The sequence below is a fragment of the Xyrauchen texanus genome, chromosome 37 (assembly GCF_025860055.1).
Source record: "Xyrauchen texanus isolate HMW12.3.18 chromosome 37, RBS_HiC_50CHRs, whole genome shotgun sequence".
In the NCBI taxonomy this organism is placed as follows: Eukaryota; Metazoa; Chordata; class Actinopteri; order Cypriniformes; family Catostomidae; genus Xyrauchen; species Xyrauchen texanus.
Window position 1 is genome coordinate 10,733,258 of NC_068312.1, and position 24,922 is coordinate 10,758,179.

The 24,922-nt window shown below is 36.9% G+C and overlaps 2 protein-coding genes across 5 annotated transcripts in view; one reads left to right on the forward strand and one right to left on the reverse strand.

Annotated features, from left to right (window-relative positions):
- Nucleotides 1–481: 481 nt before the first annotated feature.
- On the forward strand, nucleotides 482–7,653 carry LOC127631196 (trans-Golgi network integral membrane protein 2-like). 2 transcript variants are annotated; one of them, XM_052109232.1, is made up of 5 exons: nucleotides 482–931; nucleotides 2,267–2,565; nucleotides 2,608–3,201; nucleotides 5,279–5,362; nucleotides 6,382–7,653. In XM_052109232.1, the coding sequence occupies exons 1-5, from the start codon at nucleotides 886–888 to the stop codon at nucleotides 6,382–6,384; spliced, it is 1,026 nt and encodes a 341-aa protein (XP_051965192.1). In that variant the 5' UTR covers nucleotides 482–885; the 3' UTR covers nucleotides 6,385–7,653. The 2 variants fall into 2 exon arrangements, with proteins under 2 accessions (XP_051965192.1, XP_051965191.1); XM_052109231.1 differs by having other exon boundaries at nucleotides 2,267–3,201.
- Nucleotides 7,654–13,843: 6,190 nt separating this feature from the next.
- The window catches only part of LOC127630858 (FK506-binding protein 15-like), a 36,628-nt gene continuing 25,549 nt past the window's right edge, over nucleotides 13,844–24,922 (reverse strand). For 2 of the 3 annotated variants that reach the window (XM_052108694.1, XM_052108693.1), the window contains exons 27-29: nucleotides 24,220–24,878; nucleotides 19,502–19,607; nucleotides 13,844–14,441 (exon numbers count right to left, since the gene is read on the reverse strand). In XM_052108694.1, the coding sequence (XP_051964654.1) occupies nucleotides 14,364–14,441; nucleotides 19,502–19,607; nucleotides 24,220–24,878 (843 nt within the window). In that variant the 3' untranslated portion in view covers nucleotides 13,844–14,363. The remainder of the gene's footprint in view (nucleotides 14,442–19,501; nucleotides 19,608–24,219; nucleotides 24,879–24,922) is intronic. The other variant, XM_052108695.1, reaches the window with a different exon arrangement.

A 24,922-nucleotide genomic window follows, 5' to 3' on the forward strand; every position in this document is an offset into this window, starting at 1 on the left:
TAATTTGAAACACTCTCTGCAACTGACTAATTTGGCTCAAACAAGTTTTTAAGATATTGCATCATGTTATGTTTGTTAACACATTTATGATTAATCTTAAATATAAAACTAATATCGACTTATACCTATACTACTTTTACATGTGATTGTTGTATACATATGAACACAACTAAGCATCAACTACGCAAATTGATTTATTGAAATCCAGTTATGCCTTTTAATTTATTCAAAATTACTCTATATTTCAATTCAACAATTTTAGAGTTGGCAGCGTTAAACTCTGACTGGTTCTGAGATTTAAATATTTTTAATTCACCAAGTTCTGAGTTTCAGGACGTTAAGCCCCACCCACTTTAGAATCCAGGTCATAGAAACTCCGCCCACTTTTGAACTTCAGCGCAGTGGAAGTACAGGTCTCTCCAGAACAGTAATGGGTGTTTTCAAATCTGTGAGTGTTTTTAACCCGCAGTGGGCGTTTCTAAACTAACCGATGAAAGTAGGGAATCTCATAGATTATAAACTATGTTCTGCAGAGATACACAGTAAGTCTCGCGAAGTAGCCCATTGTACATTTATACGGTTTGTTCCTAACAGGCAGCAGATGCCCCCGCCCGCCTCCACACTAATCCTAATAATATGGAGACTGTAAAGCAGTATAGCCGGCCAGGAACAACGGATGACACCCTTCTCTCGTCGCGAGCGCAGCTCGGGGCAATCCAGAGTAATGCAGTCCGCATTTTATCTCCAACCTTTCTGCTCTATGCGTAAACACGGAAGTCGTTCCCGGAAACGTTGCCTTGGCTTGCTGTCAGAATCTCAATCTAAATCGGAGCATTGGTCCTGTTTCAGCCGTATCTTACCACTGTACCACTGTGTGAAGTCACGATGCGGTTCACAGCGTTTTGTATTGTTTTTATCTGCGTGTTTCAGGGTAAGTCAAGTAAATCTGTAGTTAAATAGTCAACTGGTGCAGGATTTTGGAAGGTTGTGTGTGTGTGTGTGTGTGTGTGTGTGTGTGCGCGCGCGTGTTTACATAATTAAAGCTCTTGACGTATTACTTGTGGTTTCTTGCACTCATCGTCATATAAGTATATATAGAAATGAAAAGGATATCTGTGATATTATTTTACATGTTAGCTAGTCAAGCAGAGCGCATATCTAAATCATCTTAGCAATGTTTGGCAAGTAGCTTTGGGTCAAGCTAGCGAACATCTGAAGATCGCCATTGTTTACACGTTGCAGTAATTGTTCTTTATTATTATTATTATTTACTTATTGTCTTATTGTGAAATCCACCATGGCTGACGTGTAATTTTTCCTTGAATCTAAAAAAAAATAAAAATAAAAAAAGCTAAATTAAAATAAAAAAACGCAAGCTTCACAATGATCTGTAATATTAAATAGTATAGATCAGTTAATCTACCTCATGAGTTTAGTTATAAATATATATGAATGTGTAAGCGAAAGAGTATAATATGTCCTGTTACTGGTCACCTCTTAAGTTTTTCCACCATTTATAAAATTAAAGGGATAATTTGACCAAAAAAATGAAAATTCTCATCATTTATTCACCATCATGCCATCCCAGATCTGTATGCTTTTTTTCATCTGCAGAAAACAAACAAAACATTTAATAATAATATTTCAGCTCTTTAGGTCCATACAATGCATGTCAACAGAGTCCAAAACTTTGTATCGACAAAAAGCACATAGAGGCAGCATAAAAGTAATCAATATGCTCTGAAGCTAATGTATTTTGGTGACAATAGACCAAAATGTAACTTCTTTTTCACCATTATTCTTGACATCAGCAGTCTCATTGCTAATTATGATTTTAAACTCAATTACAATCCCTAGCACCATCTAGCGTTCTCCGCATGCATCAAGCACTAGAGGCTGCAATGGCAAGATGTACTATGAAAACGAAGTTATATTTTGGTCTGCAAAATAGATTTGATAGTTTCAGAAGACATGGAATAAACCACTAGAGGCTTATGGATAACTTTTATGCTGCCTTTGTGTGTTTTTTGAGCTTAAAGGTTTTGAAGTGCAAATATTCTATGTAGTCTCTTAATTTGAGGTCATGAAAGCTTTGCACAAAATTATACTAGACTTCATAAAACGGTTTAAAATAGTTTTAAATGGAGGTTAGCATGTCAAATCGCAGTATGTCAACAACCCATAGTCTTATGAGCTTCTGATAATCTACAATATGTGTTGTGGTCCAAATTTTTATTTTGGTGTCCTGTTTTCTGGTATTTTCCAGCTGGTACGTATACATTTCTGGTAGGAGGAAATGTAATTCCACAGACAGCAGTAGCAGGTAAGACTGAAGATGTTAAAGCCCCAGAAGACAACACAAAGGAAAATTATTCTGCTAAAGATGTGAAAGTATCTATAAATTCTGACAATAATGAAGTCAACAAAATAGAGGATATGCCTTCAAAGAACAAAGCTGATCCAGTGAACTCAATGGTTGAAAACACAGATAAAAAAAAACATCCTACTGACTTTACTAAACAGGATGACGCAGGAACCAAACCTACACCTTCAGTGAATGGTAAAGTTGATGAAGAAATCAAACCTACACCTTCAGTGAATGGTAAGGTTGATGAAGAAATCAAACCTACACCTTCAGTGAATGGTAAGGTTGATGACGAAATCAAACCTACACCTTCAGTGAATGGTAAGGTTGATGACGAAATCAAACCTACACCTTCAGTGAATGGTAAGGTTGATGACAAAATCAAACCTACACCTTCAGTGGATGGTAAAGTTGATGCAGAAACCAAATCCAAAACTTCTGTAGATGGTCCAAAGGAATCAAATAAAGGAGCTACGGATGATCAAAATACCACCATTCAGAATTCCGAAGAGGATCAAGAAGTTGGAGAAGCAGAAACTGAGACTAAAGAACTAGACCAAAAAGCTACTTCACCACTTGCAGTTACTGAGGATGAGATTGAGGATGAGGAGGATGGCGATGATGATGATGATGGTGAAATTAGTAATTATGATCCAAATCCTCAAGACTCTGCTGTTGACCGAAAATCAGAGATTAAAACACTTGACAAGAAAACTAAAACGAAAGACAATCTTCAGCTAGAGGAGGCCCCAGAGAACAGCCACTTCTTTGCCTACCTCGTCTCTGCTGTAATACTGGTGGCTGTGCTCTACATTGCCAATCACAACAAGCGCAAGGTGGGTTAGTCTGTCTGTACATGTGCTTTCCCCCCAAAATACTGTAGACAATCAAAGGATGCTTATTGCATTTTGGAACAAACACACATTAATGTTTGACCCTTTTAGGTCTGATGATGCATGTTGAAATGGTACTTAAAAGAACATTCCGGGTTCTATACAAGTTAAGCTCAATTAACAGCATTTGCAGCATAATATTAATAACCACAAAGATTAATTTGGACTTCTTAAAAAAAAAAAAATCTGGGTTACAGTGAGGCACTTACAATGGAATTGAATGGGGCCTAATTTATTTGTTAAAATACTCACTGTTTCAAAACTTTAGCCACGAGACATAAACGATAAGTGTATTAACATGATTTTAGTGTGATAAAATCGCTTACTAACCTTTTCTGTGTAAAGTTATTGGCAATTTTACAACTTCATTGCCATGATGATGTAATGTGAACAAACCCTAAAATGACTGAAAAAATTATGATTTAAACAACTATACAGCTCAAATAATACATTAGTTTTAACAGTAGATGACTCATCATTTACTCACCCTCATGCTATCCCAGATGTGTGAGACTTTCTTCTGCAGAACACAAATTATGGTTTTTAAAAGAATATTTCAGCTCTGTAGGTCCATACAATGCAAGTGAATTGGTGCCAAAATGTTGACGCACCAAAAAGCACATAAAGACAGCATAAAAGTAATCCATACGATGGTTTAATCCATGTCTTCAGAAGTGATATGATAGGTGTGAATGAATGAATGTTACATTTATGTGACACCAGTGGTTTAATCCATGTCTTCAGAAGTGTGATGTGGGTGAGAAGAAGATCAATATTTAAGTAATTTTTTGCTTGATATGTTTCTCGCTGCCCAGTGGGGGTCGATATGTGAATCGCAAAAAACGCAAGAAGAAGAAAGTAAAAGTGATCTCTTTCTCATCCACACCCAGGGGTTATATTTGGCCGGTACGATCCGGAACAGCCCAAAATTCTTGTTTGCCAATCCATACCATTTATTGTGTTCTCCAATTTTTTGTTTTTTCATATTTACATTTGTATTATTTTTTTTAAACAATTTGTTAACAGTAACTGAAACAGACCCATAATCCAATTAACACAGTTACCCCACCCCAAAAAATAACAAGGTAATAAAGTAAATTAATATTTTTATTTATAATAAATACCCCCAAAAAAAAAGGTTTTGTTCTAGTATCTGTATAAATTAATACCAACATTGATCTTATGTAAAAATAAGGTAAGTGGAAAAATATCGGTATACATATTGGCCTATAATTTTTATGTTGAAATCAGTATCGGGCAAAAAATGTCAGATCGACATTCCTACGTATAATATTTACATCTTATAGCTACTTTTGAAACAGCGTGTATTTTAACATTTATCGTCCATTCACTTCCATTGTAAGTGTCTTTCTGTAACTGCTTTTTTTAATGAATGCGGGGTGAGTCGAAAATATATATACATTTTTGACAATCAACATTAAGCCACAAATGCTTTTGATTGATCTTAACTTCTATTGAACTCAGAACGTTCCATTATTAAAGCAATAGTTCATCCCAAAATTATATTATTATTATTTTTAACATTACTCCAATTGTTCCAAATCCAAACTCATTTGACTATCTTTCTTCTGTGAAACACAAAACAAGAGATTTTGAAGAATTTTCACACAGCTCTTTTCCACATTGATCATATGAACTCCATTGTGATCACCACAGTGGTCAAACTTGAGAGGAAAATGACCATAAAATCACCATGAATGTTGCTCATAAGTCTCCTATGGTATATTCCAAGTCTTCTAAAGTAATATTTTGCCATATGGACTACTTTTACGCTGTTTTATTGTCCTTTAGATAGCTATGGTCACTATGAACTGACGATATATGAAAAAGAGCTGGGTGAAGACTTTTCAAAATATATTCTTTTGTGTTCCACTGAAAAAACGAACAGTGTACAGGTTTGAAACAACATGAGGGTGAGTAAATTGTTATAATTTTTTGAAGAACTATACCTTCAATGAATGTTCATTGACGTTTCACTCTTTTGTACCTTCTCTTACAGATCATCGCATTTTTCGTTGAGGGCCGGAGATCAAGAGGCTCACGGAGACCCAAAACATCAGATTACCAAAAACTCGAGCACCATGTAAGTAGCAATATGCATCATCACAGGACACCCAAGAAAGGCGTGGAATTCAATAGAACGTACGCTTGATTTGTTTCCAAAAAAAACAAATAGAGTGAACTCTGCTCTTTTATAGTCGACACTAAAAGCCATTTGCAACTTGTTTTACTTTTGTAATCCATAGCCAACTCCCTAATAATGCCTGTGGTTTTGAAATAAAATGTCAACATGTACACCTGTTTGGGCGTCCACATACTTATGTTGCCTTAAGACAATGTGTTGTGTGATAACTGCCACTTGAACACTTAAAGGAAACATTCTCCCATCATTTACTCACCCTCATGCCATCCCAGATGTGTTTGACTTTCTTTCTTTTGCAGCACACAAATTAAGATTGTCAGAAGAACATCTCAACTCTGTTTGACAATTCAAAGCAAGTGAATGGTGGCCAAAACTTTGAAGCTCATAAAGCACATAAAGGAAGAATAAAATAATCCATAGGACTCTAGTGGTTTAATCCATGTCTTCAGAAGTGATATGATAAGTGTGAATTAATTAATGTTACATTTATGTAACAGATCATTTAACATTGAAGTCCTTTTTTACAATAAATCACCACCTTTGACCAGCCCGACCAGTAGGTGGTGAAATACACAAAGAATGTGAATCACTTAATAACAAAAGAATGTGAAAGTGGAGATTTATAGTAAATAAAATATACTTAAATATTGATCTGTTTCTCACCCACACCTATCATATCACTTCTGAACACATGATTAAACCACTGGAGTCTTATGGATTAGGTTTATGTTTTCTTTATTTGCTTTTTGGAGCTTCCAATTTCTGGTCATCATTAACTTGCATTGTATGGACCTACAGAGCGGAAATATTCTTCTACAAATTTTGATTTGTGTTGTGCAGAACAAAAAAAGTCATTCATATCTGGGATGGCATGAGGGTGAGTAAATGATGAGAGAATTTTCATTTTTGGGTGAACAAATGGTTTATATTGTTATAATTGTTTTGTGTCTGTTTTGCAGTGAGGAGGTCCCAGATGTTCCTTTGATTGACCTGTAGGTGGTGGATGAATCAAAATATTTTGACTGTGACATTGAAACTTAAATGATTGATTATGAAACATACATCATGATTGTTTGGCAGTTGTTACTTAACTCACCAAATTAATACTAATAATGACAAATCCTTAAATGTACATCGCATGTCACTGCAGTCAGGTGTGTTAGAAACAAAGTCTGTTGTAGTTCTCCAAATTACCAGGGTTTCATGATCTTCAATCAAGATTAAAGTGATACAATTTTTTTTTTTTACTCCGATTTATTACTAAACTAATTGTCTAAAAGAAGGAAACAATATGTATATTTTTAAAAGTACTTGCAGACATGAAAGATGATTGGAAATGAATGAGTTTTTGCAGGCATTGTTGCCATTATGAAGTTTTGAATAATAACGGGTTGCTGATTGAAGTCTTAACTGAAAGATGAGGTCATAAGGCCGTTAATGATTGAAATTTATAGGGCTGTGAATTGCACTTTCTACCTGTGTCGATAAGGAAACGGGTGGTAGGCTTTTTCAAGTGTTAATGTTTCCACATGATGGATGTTCTGCACAACCACCTCCAGATCAAACACTTCTCTGCACTCTCTGACAGTGAGAATGTGGTGAAATCAACATTTATAATCATTTTATCTATTATTTTAAGTTGTGTATTACAAGAAATAGGAAATCAGATGGGATTCGAACCATGGTCGCTAGGACAACTGAACACAGCTGACACCTATTTAGTTTTTCGTATATTTCTCTTGTTCCACCAGACTATTGGGGTGCAAATAGCTGACCTTTGTATAATTAATACAATAATCCTGAAAGTGTTGAGCTCCATCGTCCCTCAGCTGTCATTAAAAAAACCTGCAAATAAAAGTGTTTATATAAGAGTCTGATAGTTGCAGCAGTAAAGAAGAATGGTATTGGTGTAGTATTTAATTACCACACTTGATTTAGTAAACAAGCAAGAGACAGGTTTGCCGTCTGTGCCCTGATACGAGAGATTTATACTGTTTTAAATTTGTTTTATGCCATGTTCTGTTGTGCAGACTGCATATTTTCCATCAAACCTGTGGGTGATAATTCAAGAAATGACAAGTGACTTTGCACATAACCACTTCTTGAAATGCTGGACCTATTTTGAATTATGTGGGTTAAAGGGGATTTTGAAGGGGATTTTACTTGCCTGTCTACTGTGGTCTATGTTGTACCTCTATTGCAACTTTTTCACAAGTAAAGGCTTGAATTTCCCTCTGACTAGTCTCTTTTATAGCATCAGCCTTCTTTATCTGATACAACCAGACCTGGTAATTGAAATACTGTCAAGTGAATCATGAGTGCATTGAAAGCAAGGAAGTCTGAGCTTTGTGTAAAGGAGTTAACATGGTCATAATAGACCTAGAAATCATGCATAATCTTGATATTTCTTAATTTTACTTAACTTTTCTGTTTTATATTGTTCAAAATGTTGAACGTGGTGTCAGAATTTGAGCCCAGTGTGTCTGTACCCATACACGTCACTGCTTTAAGACCTGGTGTATCTTAAATAACACCAGATCAGATAATATTTATTAATAATAATTATTATTATTTATTTTTGCTTTTCTGAAATATATATATTGCTATTTTATTAGAGACTGAATACACCAATTATTTTTAATGTAAGTTTTCTGTACTAATTAACTTTTTTTTAATACTATATTTTTCAGACTCTCTAAAATATGCTGTTTTTGTTACTGTGTCTTTAATATGTAAATGACCTCTGTTATGTGTGGTCATATGTTAATGTCATTGTTGTGACATCATACCATGACAATTTCTAAATCAGTGGTTGCTAGCAGGTCTTGCTTAAAAAGCAAACAATTTACCAAAATATTGTTTTATTAATATTAAATAAAAATAATAATTACATAACTAAAATTATCAATTGATTTATGAATATTTGATAATATTAAACATTATAAAATGTTTTATATTATGACTACACTCCAAATACAATATATTTTAGCTTATTTCTAAGATTTATGCATTATAATTTCATAACACATTTCCATCAAATTTAATCGCGTAATCTTAAAATAATAATAATAATAATTTAATAAAAGTTGTATCCATTTAATTTTGTTCAATATTACGCAATTCAATTATTTGGACATTTGTTATGAAATTTAAATGCATACATCTTAATAAATTGGCAAAACTATTATTAAAAGTCTATTAATAAAATCCACATTATTTCTGAAATATTATTTGGATGAATATTACACACGCAATTTTAAAAATTATCTGTAGTATTGTGTAATAAATTCAGTGAAAACAAGAATGATTTCAAAATCGTCAATGAAATCGATATTGCAAAACCTTTTTTAACTGGGTTATAGTCAGCGAGTAGGTTAAAGACGGTTTTATGTCACCCATGACCTGCTGACACACCCAAAATCTGATGAAGATTGTGGAAATAAAGGTGCGTGTCTGTGGAAGAGGGAGGCAAAAAACAGACTGATCCGAGAGCAGCTTACTGTGAGTGAGATTACAGCCTAAAATATAAACTACTACTTCTTAAATAAAAGTAGTGGTGGTGCAGCGGTTAGCACTGTAACCGCTGCACAGCAAGAAGGTCGTGGGTTCAAACCCTGGTTGCCCCGGCCTTTCTGTGTGGAGTTTGCATGTTCTCCCCGTGTCTGCGTGTGTTCTCTCCGGGTACTCTGGCTTCCTCCCACCATCCAAAAGACATGCAGGCTAGGTTAATTGGTGTCTCCAAAAAAATTGCCGTGGATGTGGAGGTGGAGGTGAGTGTGAGTGTATGTCTGTCTATGTGTGGCCCTGCGATGGACTGGCGACCTGTCCAGGGTGTCCCCCACCTTTTGCCCAATGTTAGCTGGGATAGGCTCCAGCCCCCCGCGACCCTGTACACAGGATAAGCGGTTGATGATGGATGGATGGATGGATGGAGTTTATATGTCTGACATGCTAATAACTAGACCAGTAAAACTATGATTCACAATGTTATTGCTCCGTTTATAGCGTACTTACTTTAGTTAGAATGTATCTTTACGTAGATCAAATTGATATATATTTATATATTATTTATTGGCTATAGCCTATTCTGTAATTTATGTTACACAATACAGTCGTAATGAGTTTTTCAACAGAATGCTTTTGTTACTGTACCTTTAACACTTAGATATGCAAATTACCTCTGTTTGGGGCGGTCATATATTTAAAGGAATATTCCAGGTTCAGCACTAGTAATAAAGCTCAGTCGACAGCATTTGTGGCATAATGTTGATTACCACAAAAATTCGTTTAATAATAATTAGCCCCCCCTTTACAAAAGCAAAAAAATCGAGGTTACTGTGAAGAACATAGGCTACAATGGAATTGAATGGGGCAATTTTTTGCAGGGTTTAAAGGCAGACATGTTAAGCTTATAATTTTATAAAAGCACTTACATTAATTCTCTGTTAAAACTCACATAGGCTATTATTCTAGCAATAAAGTTGTTTAAATCTTAATTTAAACAACAGTCGTTTTAGGGTTTGTTGACATTACATCGTCATGGCTATAACTTTACAAAGAAAATAATGTTTACATATTGTGGCTATGGTTTAGAAAAAGTTTAACAGTTATTCACATTCACTTAAATTGTAAGTGCCCCACTGTTACCCAGATTGAGCTTAACTTGTATTGAACCCAGAATATTCCTTTAATGTGCTCATGCTTGTGACATCATAACATGACAATATCAGTGGTTCTCAATAGATAATGCTTGAAAAGTAAACAAAAATGCCCTTAAAATGAAACAATGCATTTGTGAATATTGATAGCATTAATTTAAATAAAGATAATATTTACATAGATAATATTATAAATATGTTCATAGTTTGATTGGAGGCATGGGCTGTGACGTCAACATCAAAACAATTGGGAAGCATTTTCTCCATTTTAAAGCCTCATTTGTAATTTTTGCTACTTAGCTTCAATAAATGGATTGGGGAGAGAATAATAAAGCAGCTCTTTCATTCAAAAGAGCAAGGAAAATAGTTTTTTATGATATGACCCCTTTAATGTTTCCTCCGTATAACAGGGTTGGAGGTCTAGATCGCTGTCCACATCATGTAAGACCACGCAAATGTGAGTTTGACCCCAGAGGAGCGGGTGTGGGCCTTGACGAAGAAGGGCAATGCAGTGGATGTGAATGAAGCGGTGCCCCTCCACAGATACTTCCGCTCGGGTATGGACCATGTGTACACTGAGGAGGGCCTTTGTCCTCTACAAAAATACATAACGTAAGAACTATTAATGCAGGTCTTGCTCTTTCCTGTCCATTTAAATGTACACTTAGTAATTATTTCTGACTCCAAGGCGTATTTGTCATCCATGATGGACTTATTTTGCAAGCCAAAGTGTTTGATAACAAGATGCGTTAGTAAGGGGTTACAGTGAGTATTATCTGGCGGATCATATGATCTCATTGGCTGCCATGAAGTGACCCACTCCATGAATTATCTAGGCCACCCATCTCATGTGAGTGTAGAACATTTTGTTCTTTTTTAATTGAGGGTATTTTGAGTGCACCTTTAACATTGAATGGGATTCTCAGAAAATGCAATATTGTTGTGGTCACATTTCTTTCAGTTATTTTCAACCATAGTGCATTTTGTCTGGCGATTATGAACAACATTACTCTTTTTTTTTTTTTTAATAATCCATCAGGCTTTTCATTGAAAAGCTCCCTAAACATCCAGAATATAAGATCACTAATATTCCTGAGCAGGAGACTTTAAAAGTAACATAACCTGAATTTGAACTTAAGATGGAAAAATGTTCTTTGAAAGTTACCAGTCTGATCAATAATATCAAATTGCCAACATCAGAAACCTCAGCGGACATTGTTTTGCTCTTGTTCCTCACACAGAAGCTAAAGGAGAGCAGCTGAAGAAATATTTATTGAAGAACTATGAGAAAGAATATGCTGAGTATCTCAGTAAAATGGTGAGGCAGGAATAGTGAGCATTATCTTGAGATAAAAGGTTGTATCGTACGCAAAGAACAAATCATATTTCACCCCAAAATTATAAGAAACAAATAAGATAAATGTAAAGTCAGCTGGTCATTCTTGCAAAATGAACCCAACGGGTCGATCATACTGACATTGTCCCGCTTAGTACACGCTACTTACCAAATCAGTAAGGCAGATGCTATTTGCTACATGTCGACCGATAGTGGATTTTGCTGATACCGATAAATAAGGTGATGGGAAAGGCCGATAACCGATTTAAAGAACGTCAAAATAAATTTGTATTCTTTCCATACTATGCCGGGCACAGACAAAGAGTCCAAAATAAATACAATCCCAGATGCAGTTTATTGTTCAACCAAAATCCCAATAATAACCAGAAAGAAAAAAAAGGTGCTCTAAATAAATCTGAAACACACTGGGGACTCTTATTTTGAAATGACGGAGACTTGGCTCCATTACAATGCTCTACAGTGTACTCAGTAATTTTTTGAAGTATGTCGAAGTGGCTTACACTGACACCTACTGGCCTGGATGCTGCATCATTCAAACATAGTAGTTTTCAGTTACCAATACCATTGCACAGTTAACCAGGATCAATTTAATCCATGAATGAAAGTGTCCAAAAACAGGGCAGTTACTGAGATGCTAACATGGATGCTCCCATGAGGCGGCCCTGCCCCATGTACAATAAAACAGTTTTTATAAACTGCTCTCCCAAATTCAATGAGTTAGTGCAGTTATATTGATATAATTGCAAATGTATTTGATGTGCAGTCACGTGTGTGTGTGTGTGTGTGTGTATGTATGTATATATATATATATATATATATATGGCTCGTTCAGTCAGATCTTATACAAGTAAATCTTAGGGGATTCCGCTGTCATGGAAAACCTGGAAATATCAGTGAATTTTGTGTTTTTTCTGGAAAAGCAACAGACAATAATTAAATCTTTAAATTCATCAAAACATATTTTCTTGCGAGCCATAGGGATTTGTAAGCAAACCAATAAAAAATATTTTTTAATAAAAAAATTATCCAGTTCGCAAACGACTCGCAACATATACAATTTATTTAACTTTCTTGTTGTTCAAAATGTCTGTGAATAAATGTATATCTGATAATTTAAAAATTTAAAAAAATACAGGGAGGTGCTCTACTCACCTTTCAGCTATAGTCACATTTATTAGCACAAGCTAATTTGCCCACACTGTTTGGTAAAATGTTCTACATTTTCCTTATATCACTTGAAAGGGTTCCTTTAAGCTCAAACACTCAAAGAAAGCTTTAAATTCAACAAGAAACCTACAAATCAACTAAAAATATACATTTGAGACATCTGGCATGACTTTCTCACCTTTTCACCTCTCATGAGTTTGGATCCCCTAAGGCCTCACATCATCATTTGCTAGGTTTCCAACCAGGTCATTTTATGTGCATTTTGGGATAGTGCATAAAGTCTGCTGGATGGAAACACCAAGATGTGAAAAAATCTTCAAAATGTAAAAACGTATATGCTTGGTGGAGGTGGATACATTTCATAAGAAAAAATTTGCTTAAACTACGATGGAAACACATTTACAGAATAAACTCCTATTGAGTTTATTAACAATACAAGACGCGCATCAAAAAATGTCATGTGACTGAATAACTTGTTCATAACTGTAATAACCACAGACTAATCATCACATCTGAAATGTTGCTCTGGTCATCCTGAAATAACAGTCTCTATAAATCCAAAGCCTGCAACAGAGTTAACAGGGCAAATAAGTCGAATACAAACTTGAACCGTGCTGAAGAGCAGGTTTATTGACACTTTTGAAAAATATCTTAGATCTGCATGGTAAAATCAAAAGGATGGATGAACGCACACACATAGTGCTCCCAGAACTGTGTGACACGCTATCGCTCCCAGACACGAGAGACAAGATTTTAAGCGTGTTTTTACTTCTTCTGTTTGCTCTAAACTGCAATTATTTTATTAATAAGAGTTATAGTAGCTACAATTTCCCCAGAAGTGGCTATTGTTCTTTTGAACACATGGGATGGAAACGTGGCTTTATTAACACATTTTCACCCCATTGGAGTAGCCAGCTTTTTAAGCTTTGACCCGCCCCCAAACAATACACAAAGTGGTAACCAATCACAACAGACCGGGACATCTGTCCAATCAGAGCAGAGTAGGCTCTCTGAAAGGAGGAGTTTAGAATGAATCCTTTAGAAAGGATCACTGAACGAGTTGTTTTTGACACGGTAAAATTGTAAAATTGTCTCGAGAAACATTTTGGGCCTCATTAGTGCAATCTTTACGTAAACTGTCGTATTGCCACCCGTTTGGTTACGCTAGTGGTGCAGAAATTACACAATTCGCCTATGAAATATGAACAGATGGAATAAATGCAAAAGAAACTGAGTCAGTCAGTCTTATTTTATTAATGTGGAATTGATTGCTGTTTGCACAATGTAAAAATGTTAAGAACCATTTAAGCTATCAACGTCAGTATTTAGCATGAAACCCCCATCTTGAAAAAAGGAACATTGCATCATAAATTAACACACATTTAAAAACCTAATGGTTATGATTGACAGTATTTAGACTACAGATTATTTGATTGGAGATTATTCAAGAAGACTTCTTGCTATATGTACTTGAATATCAAAATGCAATTTTGTAAGCAGCAGTCAGCCCATGTCTCCATGAAGATCTTGTGTAGGAAGTCATCTATTAATGGTTGCTGTTCACTGAAAATAGAAAAAACTGAAATATTTCTGTTTCCAGAACCATCAGAACCCATCATTTAAGTCCCATGTCCTTTGTTGTCCAGCTGCGCACACACAAGCACAATTTCCCTGTGCCAGTCAGTTTATCTGGCCTCCTTGACAGCAGACGTCTGACGTCAGGCACTGGTGTTTTCACTCTCGGTTGGAGGGGTTCATATTAACCAAGCCAGTCCAGGCCATCATCATCACTGTCATCACCAAACAGAGGTGCAGGAGGGGGCCGTCCTTTTAAACTCTGACAACATTCATAGAAGAGTTTGTATCAATAACGTTTAATATTCTTTATTGACCTATCATATAATATGAATGAGTACACATAAATCTCGCTTCTTCACAGTGAAGTAGTATGAAATAATTCACCCCAAAATTACATTTCTGTCATCATTCCAAACCCGTATGGCAGAATTTCTTATGGAGAACACAAAAGGAGGAATTTGAATGAATCTTCAAGAACGCTCATGGTATCAACTGCTATTGTATAGAAAGGATGGATGGTAGGGCTGGGCGATATGGCCAAAATTGTTATCAGGATAATCTTTTTCATATTGTTCGATATCGATATTTATCAAGATATACATTTACACATTGCACTTTTCTTTTTTATTTCAAAGTTGACGGAAGAAAAGAAGAAAAAATTAATTCTAAACAGTCAAAATAGTCTCTACAAAACTGCACAGGGGGTCCAGAGACGGCCAAAGCAGTGGGGTCTGCGTGATCTTTTACCAATTTTACTGATTTGTTTATTATTAAAGGCTCGTAACATGCTGATTAATAAAGATACATTTAGAAGGGAAAAACATTATGGTCTAAATGGTGCTTTGAAACCATGTTAACTCATGCGGCGCTTCATGTCTACACACATGCAGGGAAGAAGGGCAGAAATGATGCAATATTCAAGATTACAGTGCAGAAAGATCAGAGCTGTTGGCTCTTCACTAGAGACGATGAGAGGGCGCAACCGTTGTCATGAAGTCTTGCGGTGAGGATGGAATCAATCCGGTGTCCAACGTAAACTATTTGTTAGCAAGGCAGCTAGCATTAGCAAGTTCATTCGGTCTGACCCTACGTTACCACTGGCGCGTTGTGAGCGAACCTGAGAGCGTTTTCAGTTAATTCCTATGAAAGCCGAGCGTCATGCTTGCAAGGTGGATCGTAGGATTGACAGCTGTGCGGAGCAAGCTCTCTCCTAGCGCTGTGGAAATGCAGGCTGAGAAAGCCGAACTACTTGTGTTTTAGCGACACGCAATAAATATAGAAAATTCCTCAAAAGCTTATTGTGGATTTTCTTTATCGTGATATATATCGATATCGGTTTATCGCCAGCCCTAATGGATAGCAATATTTATTAAAACATCTGCTTTTGTGCTCTGCGTAAGAAGTCATTCGGGGGTTGGAACAACATGAGGGTGAGTAAACTGTGACAGAAATGTTATTTTTGGGTGAGCCATGAGAGGTTGTGTTATGGTGATTGTATCATGGGTAAAGGGGTGTTATTAGGCACAGCTCACAGCAGAGTTCCTAAAATCCCCTTAAAAGGATAGTTCACTCAAAAACGAAAATTCTTTCATCATTTAATCACCCTCATATCATCTCAGGTGTGCGTGACTTTCTTTCTTTCTTCACCAGAACACATTTGAAGAAAAATAGAAAAATATCTCAGCTCAGTAGGTCCTTAAAATGCAAGTGGATGGTGATCAGACTTTAGAAGCTCCAAAAATCAGACAGTCAGCATAAAGGTCATCCAAACAACACCAGCTGTTAAATTAATGTCTTCTAAAGTGACACGATCACTTCTGGTGTGAAAAAGATCAATATTTAAGTACTTTCAACTCTAAATCATGATTCTGGTCTGGAGTGGCAAGCGTGTGTGACGCAATCGCATTGGCATTTGAAACATGTGCGAACCGAGCCATGTGCGACACAGCCGGAAGATCAGCGCTGTTTACAAGTGAGAAGGAGGAACCCTATACAGTAGCTTGGTTGGTTTTGGTTTAGATCTGTATTTATTTACTCACAGTGGTGCATTTGTGTGCTTATCCTGGATATCTCAACCAAGAGGGGAACGTGAGATTACATCTGTATCATGGCAACGCAAATACTTCACACGAGAGACCGATTGAACTCCACCCTCTCGTGAAGCTTACCGGAAGTGATGATTTAAAAAGTACTAAACTATTGATCTTTTTTAGAAGATATTAATTTAACAGCTGGAGTCGAATCGACTGTCTGAGATTTTTGGAGCTTTTAAAGTCTGATCGTCATCCACTTGCATTTTAAGGAGCTACTGAGATGAGATATTTTTCTATTTTTCTTCAAATGTGTTCTGGTGAAGAAAGAAAGCCATGCACATCTGAGATATCATGAGTGTGAGTAAATAATGAGATGCTTTTCATTTTTGGGTGAACTATCCCTTTAACTGTGGAAAAATCACTGAAATTGACTTGATTGGTTTATTGCTTTTATAAAACAGTGCCATGAAATCTGGTGCATTAATATTTAATGTGCGCTCAGAGGTTATCACCATTTTACTACATCTTTTGACACAGAACTATCCAATTTATAAATGGACATTTGAGACTTTCTGTTTTTCACATCAAAATAATACAATAATCTTAAAACCAAACTTTTGAGAAGTTGTATTTGGAAAGTGTTACAGCTATCTTCATAGGGGTGTAAATATTTTCTCTGATAACAATTCGATTAATCATTAAATGTTGCAATGTTATCTGAAATTTAGTCATGATTCGGTTCAGTTTGATTATTTTGTACAATTTGGTAATTAATGATTATTAAAAAAATATTTGCAGTGATAAAGTCACAAAAATAGAATGTTCTGCCTCAGACACTGCATGTGAACTTTGATTAAAACAGTAGACCTACAATAAAACCGTAATATTAAAAACACAGATATACTAATAATTAGACCTGTTGTGAGATCATTATATCGCCTGATAGCAATCATTTCGTCTAACTGATTTTTTGAGATAACTGCAATTATTGAGCACTTTAAAATCGTATCAAATTTTAAGCGAATACATGACATGAAAGCTGCGTTTTTGCATCTCTAGTGAACACAATAGGATCCCCCTTTGAGCATTTAGGCTCTACAATACAGGACACTAAACATCCCGTGAAGGGCTTCATAATTTTTGCCAAAATACTGGACGTCCTGGCAAATATGGGACAGTTGGCAACCCTATGTGGAGATGATAGAATGGCAGCTGGAAATGTCTCTTAGAGATATGTACAGAAGCATTATATGAGATAATGCTTTTCAAGCATTTGTTTTGCAGCTATCAAACATGGGAAAGTAGTCGTTCACGGTTTATGCAGTCAAAATTTCTGAAATGATCCAAAATTGCATGCTACCACAAATAATGCAGCGTGGTTGAATTTGCATTAATCCTTTTGATTGCAAGAAAAGCAAAAATCCTGAAGGGACTGATTGAACACCGTAATGGATGCATTGAATGTTCATAATTAGATCCATGTATCGCGATGCAAAAATGCATTCTTTACCACTATTAGACTGAAATTAAAGTCTTCGAATAGAATAGGATCTTTTTTATTTTTCAATATTTATTTTTTAGTATTTATGAAAGATTAGAAATGCTCAAGGCCACTATGGTGATTGCTCATATCACTCCCCAAGTGCTCCAGCTCCCCAGACCTGAACATTAACCACTTTACCACAAAACCCCAATTAAACTCACTGTTATTTTACATTCTATATTAATACAAATACTCAAATGTTATTTTCAAGCCTATTTGTTTCTTTAATGACTTTTAGAATCAAATTGTTAATACACATTAATTTGGTTATCATTAATGAGTTATTCTGACAATTCTATACATAAACAACATTGATAATCCATTATTTAAATGACAGTAAAATAGTTAGTTGAACAACAAAAGAGAATCAAATGAATGTAGTGTGTGTGTGTGTATGCGTGAGTGTGTGTTTGTGTGAGTGTATATGCATGAGTGTGTGTTTGTGTGAGTGTGCGAGTCAGTGAATGAGTGAGTGTGTGTTTGTGTGAGTGTATATGCATGAGTGTGTGTTTGTGTGAGTGTATATGCATGAGTGTGTGTTTGTGTGAGTGTGCGAGTGAGTGAATGAGTGAGTGTGTGTGTGAGTGTATATGCATGAGTGTGTGTTTATGTGAGTGTGCGAGTGAGTGAATGAGTGAGTGTGTGTTTGTGTGAGTGTATATGCATGAGTGTGTTTATGTGAGTGTACGAGTGAGTGAATGAGTGAGTGTGTGTTTGTGTGAGTGTATATGCATGAGTGTGTGTTTGTGTGAGTGTATATGCATAAGTGTGTGTTTGTGTGAGTGTATATGCATGAGTGTGTGTTTATGTGAGTGTGCGAGTGAGTGAATGAGTGAGTGTGTGTTTGTGTGAGTGTATATGCATGAGTGTGTGTTTATGTGAGTGTGCGAGTGAGTGAATGAGTGAGTGTGGGTGTGAGTGTATATGCATGAGTGTGTGTTTATGTGAGTGTGCGAGTGAGTGAATGAGTGAGTGTATATGCATGAGTGTGTGTTTATGTGAGTGTGCGAGTGAGTGAATGAGTGAGTGTGTGTTTGTGTGAGTGTATATGCATGAGTGGGTGTTTTTGTGAGTGAGTGGGTGTATGAATGAGTGGGTGTGTGTGAGCGAGTGAGTGAATGAGAGTGTGTGTGTGTGTGTGTGCGTGTGTGCGAGTGTGTGTGTGCGTGTTTTTGTGATTTACGAGGACAATTTTGTAAGTTACAAATTAGTAATTACAAGGGTATTATGCTATAAATGTGATTTATGAGGACATTTCTAGTGTCCCCATAATTCAAATCGCTTAAAAATCATACTAAACAATGTTTTATTGAAAATGTAAAAATGCAGAAGGTTTTTGTGAGGGTTAGGTTTAGGGGTTGTGTTAGGTTTAGAGGATAGAATCTATAGTTTGTACAGTATAAAAGTCATTATGTCTATGGAAAGTCCTCATAATGATAGGTAGACCAACATGAGTGTGTGCGAGTGTGTGTTTGTGTTAGTGTGTGTTTTTGTGAGTGAGTGTGTGTTTGTGAGTGTGTTTGTGTGAGTGAGTGTGTGTAAGAGTGAGTGAGTGAGTGTGTTTGTGTGAGTGAGTGTGTGTTTGTGTGAGTGAGTGTGTGTTTGTGTGTGTAAGAGTGAGTGAGTTAGTGTGTTTGTGAGTGAGTGAGTGAGTGTGTTTGTGTGAGTCAGTGAGTGTTTGTGTGCGTGAGTGAGTGTTTGTGTGCGAGTGTGTGAGTGAGTGAGTGTGTGAGCCCAGCTCACCAGCTCCTCCTCCTCTTCATCAGTGGGTGCGGGTTTGGGCTGGGGAGGGGCGGCGCTCTGGAAAAATGGTTCTTCCCCATTTTCCTCTTCTACCCTCTCAGATTGACTGAGAGAATAGCAGGATGAGCACAGATGAGACAAGAGATAGAAACAGGACAAACACAGAGTGTCTAGAGGGACACATGATCTAGCAGGGCACGTGCTCACATGAGACAGCGAGGGTTAATTCAAGTTCTAAGTTAGTTAATTTGTTTAAAAAGTTAATTGAGTGTTATTCAGTGATCATAAGCTTTCTTTGGTTAACTTTCAGATTAACTAACAATCACTATATTACCTAAACAAACAAGACAAATTCAATTACTCTTCAGTCTGCATGTAATGGAAACTGTTTGCATTGCAAACATGTTTTGTTGGAAAGATCAACTCCATAAACCTTTCATTTCCTCTCACATGTGAAAATGAGGACCTGTTGCATAATTTACATGAATAGTTCACTCAAAGATTAACTCGCCCTCACATAGTGTGAAATCCCTATGACTTTCTTCTGTGGAACACAAAAGGAGATGTTTAGCAAATCGTCCATGCTGCTCTTTTCCATTCAACAACAGTGAATGGGGTTGGACGTCATGAAGCTCCAAAAATTACACAAAAACACCATAAAAGTAGTCCATGCACTATATTCGAAATCTTTTGCAGCCATACTAAAATTTTGTGTGATAGTGACATAAATGTTAGTCTTTATTCACTGTAATGGAAAGGAAAGATTATCAGTGATTATTACAGTGGTCTCTGGAATCCTAGGGTGGTTTCACATATAGTACATTTTAAGTGAACCAAACCCAGTAGGGTAAAATAATATTGCATAGGTTATATCATTTATGAAACCCAGATAACACCACCAATTATATTACATTATGCAATAGTAAACATTTGCCATTGCGCAAATAAAATTGAATTAAATTATATTGAAACTATAAATATCCTCGCCTGTATTTTCGTGGGAGTTTGGCGTGAACCTTCGTAGATGGTACGCCCATCAGAGCACTTTAAACCGGTTCATCTTAATGCGCTGCTCCGTTCTGTTCATTTTTGGTGCTCAAATATTACAACAAGAATGGAATATGAGACACAAGTGGTAATCATGATATATCTAAATTCACTTAAAATTCCCATTAATTGTGACTGAAATATGAAGTATGTAATGCAGCTATGTATGGCAAGCCACACGGTCATAAAATGCAAAGTGGACTGGTACCTCATTCGCTTTCACATGGCACAAATCAATCGAACCACAAAAGGACCCATAAATGAGCCATACTCAGACCACCTCCTGAGGTGGTCTCCTGAGGTGGTCTGAGTACGGTTCACTTTTGGGTCCTTTTAGGGGATCTGAGACCACTTGGGTTGTTCATATATACACATTATACCACTCTGAGAGCGCTTGGAGTGCTCAAACGAACTAGGTATAAAAACGCCCCTAGATTCTGATTGATCAACAGCGCCATCTAACAGTCTGATATTTCAGAATAACCGCACATTTAGGGATTAAGACTTAACAGACTGCTCATTCGGGTATTGCGAGTTGTCTTTCCAGCTTCTCGTATCACCGTGTAAGCTTATAAAAGAATGTCAACTCAAATTAATGTTTCATATCCATTTATTTGGCTAGTCTTGTAATTACACTCACCTAAAGGATTATTAGGAACACCATACTAATACTGTGTTTGACCCCCTTTCGCCTTCAGAACTGCCTTAATTCTACGTGGCATTGATTCAACAAGGTGCTGAAAGCATTCTTTAGAAATGTTGGCCCATATTGATAGGATAGCATCTTGCAGTTGATGGAGATTTGTGGGATGCACATCCAGGGCACGAAGCTCCCGTTCCACCACATCCCAAAGATGCTCTATTGGGTTGAGATCTGGTGACTGTGGGGGCCATTTTAGTACAGTGAACTCATTGTCATGTTCAAGAAACCAATTTGAAATGATTCGAGCTTTGTGACATGGTGCATTATCCTGCTGGAAGTAGCCATCAGAGGATGGGTACATGGTGGCCATAAAGGGATGGACATGGTCAGAAACAATGCTCAGGTAGGCCGTGGCATTTAAAAGATGCCCAATTGGCACTAAGGGGCCTAAAGTGTGCCAAGAAAACATCCCCCGCACCATTACACCACCACCACCAGCCTGCACAGTGGTAACAAGGCATGATGGATCCATGTTCTCATTCTGTTTACGCCAAATTCTGACTCTACCATCTGAATGTCTCAACAGAAATCTAGACTCATCAGACCAGGCAACATTTTTCCAGTCTTCAACTGTCCAATTTTGGTGAGCTCTTGCAAATTGTAGCCACTTTTTCCTATTTGTAGTGGAGATGAGTGGTACCCGGTGGGGTCTTCTGCTGTTGTAGCCCATCCGCCTCAAGGTTGTGCATGTTGTGGCTTCACAAATGCTTTGCTGCATACCTCGGTTGTAACGAGTGGTTATTTCAGGCAAAGTTGCTCTTCTATCAGCTTGAATCAGTCGGCCCATTCTCCTCTGACCTCTAGCATCAACAAGGCATTTTCAGCCCACAGGACTGCCGCATACTGGATGTTTTTCCCTTTTCACACCATACTTTGTAAACCCTAGAAATGGCTGTGCGTGAAAATCCCAGTAACTGAGCAGATTGTGAAATACTCAGACCGGCCCGTCTGGCACCAACAACCATGCCAAGCTCAAAATTGCTTAAATCACCTTTCTTTCCCATTCTGACATTCAGTTTGGAGTTCAGGAGATTGTCTTGACCAGGACCACACCCCTAAATGCATTGAAGCAACTGCCATGTGATTGGTTGATTAGATAATTGCATTAATGAGAAATTGAACAGGTGTTCCTAATAATCCTTTAGGTGAGTGTATGTGCATAATGAGCAGTCAGTCATTCATTAATTACAAAATAAACACCAACTGAATTCCGAAGCAAACCGGAGATGGAATTCAGCTGTTCATTGATTTATTACTTCTCACATAATTACATGATTTCGATGCAATTTAATGTTTCATGTCCATTTATTTTTTTTATTTGGCAAGGATCCTGATCACCCTGTCAGGGTTTATTTTGCCATAACAACTGGCTGACGGACGTTATCCCTTACATGATGGACTCTATTTTCGTGAGCGAGCAACGTGCAACAACTATGCGCTACGTCTTATCCAATTTTTTTGAGAATGCTAATTAAGTGCTTGGTGCAGGGTTTTTGGCAACACAAAGTGCGAGTGTGTGTGGGTGGGAGTGTATCTCTGGGTGTATGTGAGCACACTGTGGTGTATTGTATGTTAATGAAGTAGTGCAAATCACAATTTGCTATTATCCTGAGAAGCATGTCTATTCTCGACGCAAAGTCTACACTAAGTTCCTGCATTTGCAGTTTGGGGATTCCACCAGCAGATGATAATAAATAGCTATCAGTCACTTTTAAATCCATGAATTATGGGACAGTAGGTCAACAATAATAATAATAAGTTTATTTTGTAGCGCCTTTCCAAAGCTTAAGGATATTAAGCGTAAAACATTAAACAGAGAAACATAACAAATATACATTACAGAACCATGAACACTGGGAGAGCAGCAAAGCATGTTTTACGCGTTCCGTAACACCGTCAAGACCGCAGATGAGGCAGGAAGAAACACAAACATCCTCTACAGTATTTCACCGCTAACCACAATTGCAATGGAACGATGAAACTTCAAAGTTTTTAAAATCAAATTTAAGACTTTTTAAGACCTTTTCCAAGACCTGAACAAATACAATTAATACCATATCCCCATACCAAAACAAACCAACACAAGCTCAAAATAAATAATTGATTGTTAACAGGCAGGGGCACATTCAACATGACCTTAACATTGCTTATCAGTAAAACACAGTAGGCTATATGCAAGTTTAAAATACTCAATATTTTCATGTTTTTCACATATATCTCAATTAAAAATGATTAAAATTGGTTTATGTATTGTTTCATAAATAGATACAAATTAGAGGTCGACCGATATTGGATTGTGCTGATTCAATAATGTGTAGAAAGAAAGCCAGTTGATCTGCTAATAGTTTTTTATTGGTAGCCTATATTAAATATTTTTAGTCTTTTCTTCCTGTGATAGGGAGGGCCAGACAGAGGCTACAAGAGTCCAAATTTAATTAAATTCCAGATGCACTTTATGGTTGGGGGGCAGATTTGATTAATAGCATGGAACTTTTAACTTTAAAGACACTTTAACATTGAAATACACCGGGGACTCTTATTTTGAAATGTTTGCACGAAAATTTCAAAAATTCATGGCCTTGCCCACTGATTTTGCATGTATGATGGATCGCATAGCATTGCTCTTAAGACCTAGCACTCTTAAAACAGGGCCCAATGACTTAAATTTCATTCTTTTCCTCACACAAAGCTACCATATGACTTCAGAAGACATTGCATATGTCGTATGGACAACTTTTATGTTTCTTTGTCATTATTGGAGCTTGACAGTCCCTGGTCACTATATGATTTCATTGTATAGAAAAGCGCAGCGTGAACATTCTTCAAGATTTCTCCTTTTGTGTTCCAATGAAGTAAAAAAGTCAAACAGAATTGGAACGACGTTAGAGTGAGTAAATGATGATAACATTTTCGATTCAGGGTGAACTATCAGTTCCTGCTGCCAGAATGTTAATGGTTAACTACCTACCTGGAGAGCGGCGCAGACGTTTTGGTCAAGTCATCTTGTAGAGGGTTATGTGGTGGTGGCAGTGGGTTCTTAGGAGGTCCTCCTAGTGTCACTTGTGCAGTTTCTGTTTCATCTAAAGAATCTGTAATTTTCTCATTAATTACCTTCACGTCCTGTGTAGGAGCGACGTCATCGTGTAACTCATTTCCAGACTGTTCTTCAAGAGTGGTTTCTGTGCCACACTCACTGTCCAACTCAAGAGCCTGCAAATGTTGTTCATTGCTGGCATCACCTTCAACTTCCTTCTCTTCTACAACTTCCCTTTCTCTCTTTTCTTCTACACTGTCTCCTTCCCTCTTTTCTTCAACAACTTCCTCTTCCCTCTTTTCTTCCACAACGTCCTGATCGCTCCTGTGTTCTTTTTCGAGTTCCTCCATTACTTCTTTCTTCTTCTCTGCAGGTGAAATTTCTTCCTTCTCAACATGCGATGGTCCATCTTCATCCTGGCCAGCAGATCTCAAATACCTCTCCTCTTCCTCTCTCCTCCCGTTTATATGTACCTCATGTTTTGGGTGTGCATCACTCTCTCCTTCCTCATCTTTCTCCTCCTCCTCTTCTTCTTTTTCACTGTGTTCAGATGAAGATCTCTCAGGTTTAGTGAGGAGCTGTAGTGTGACACTCTGTGAAGAAAAATAAAATTGGAAACACCCTCATGTCGAGCATG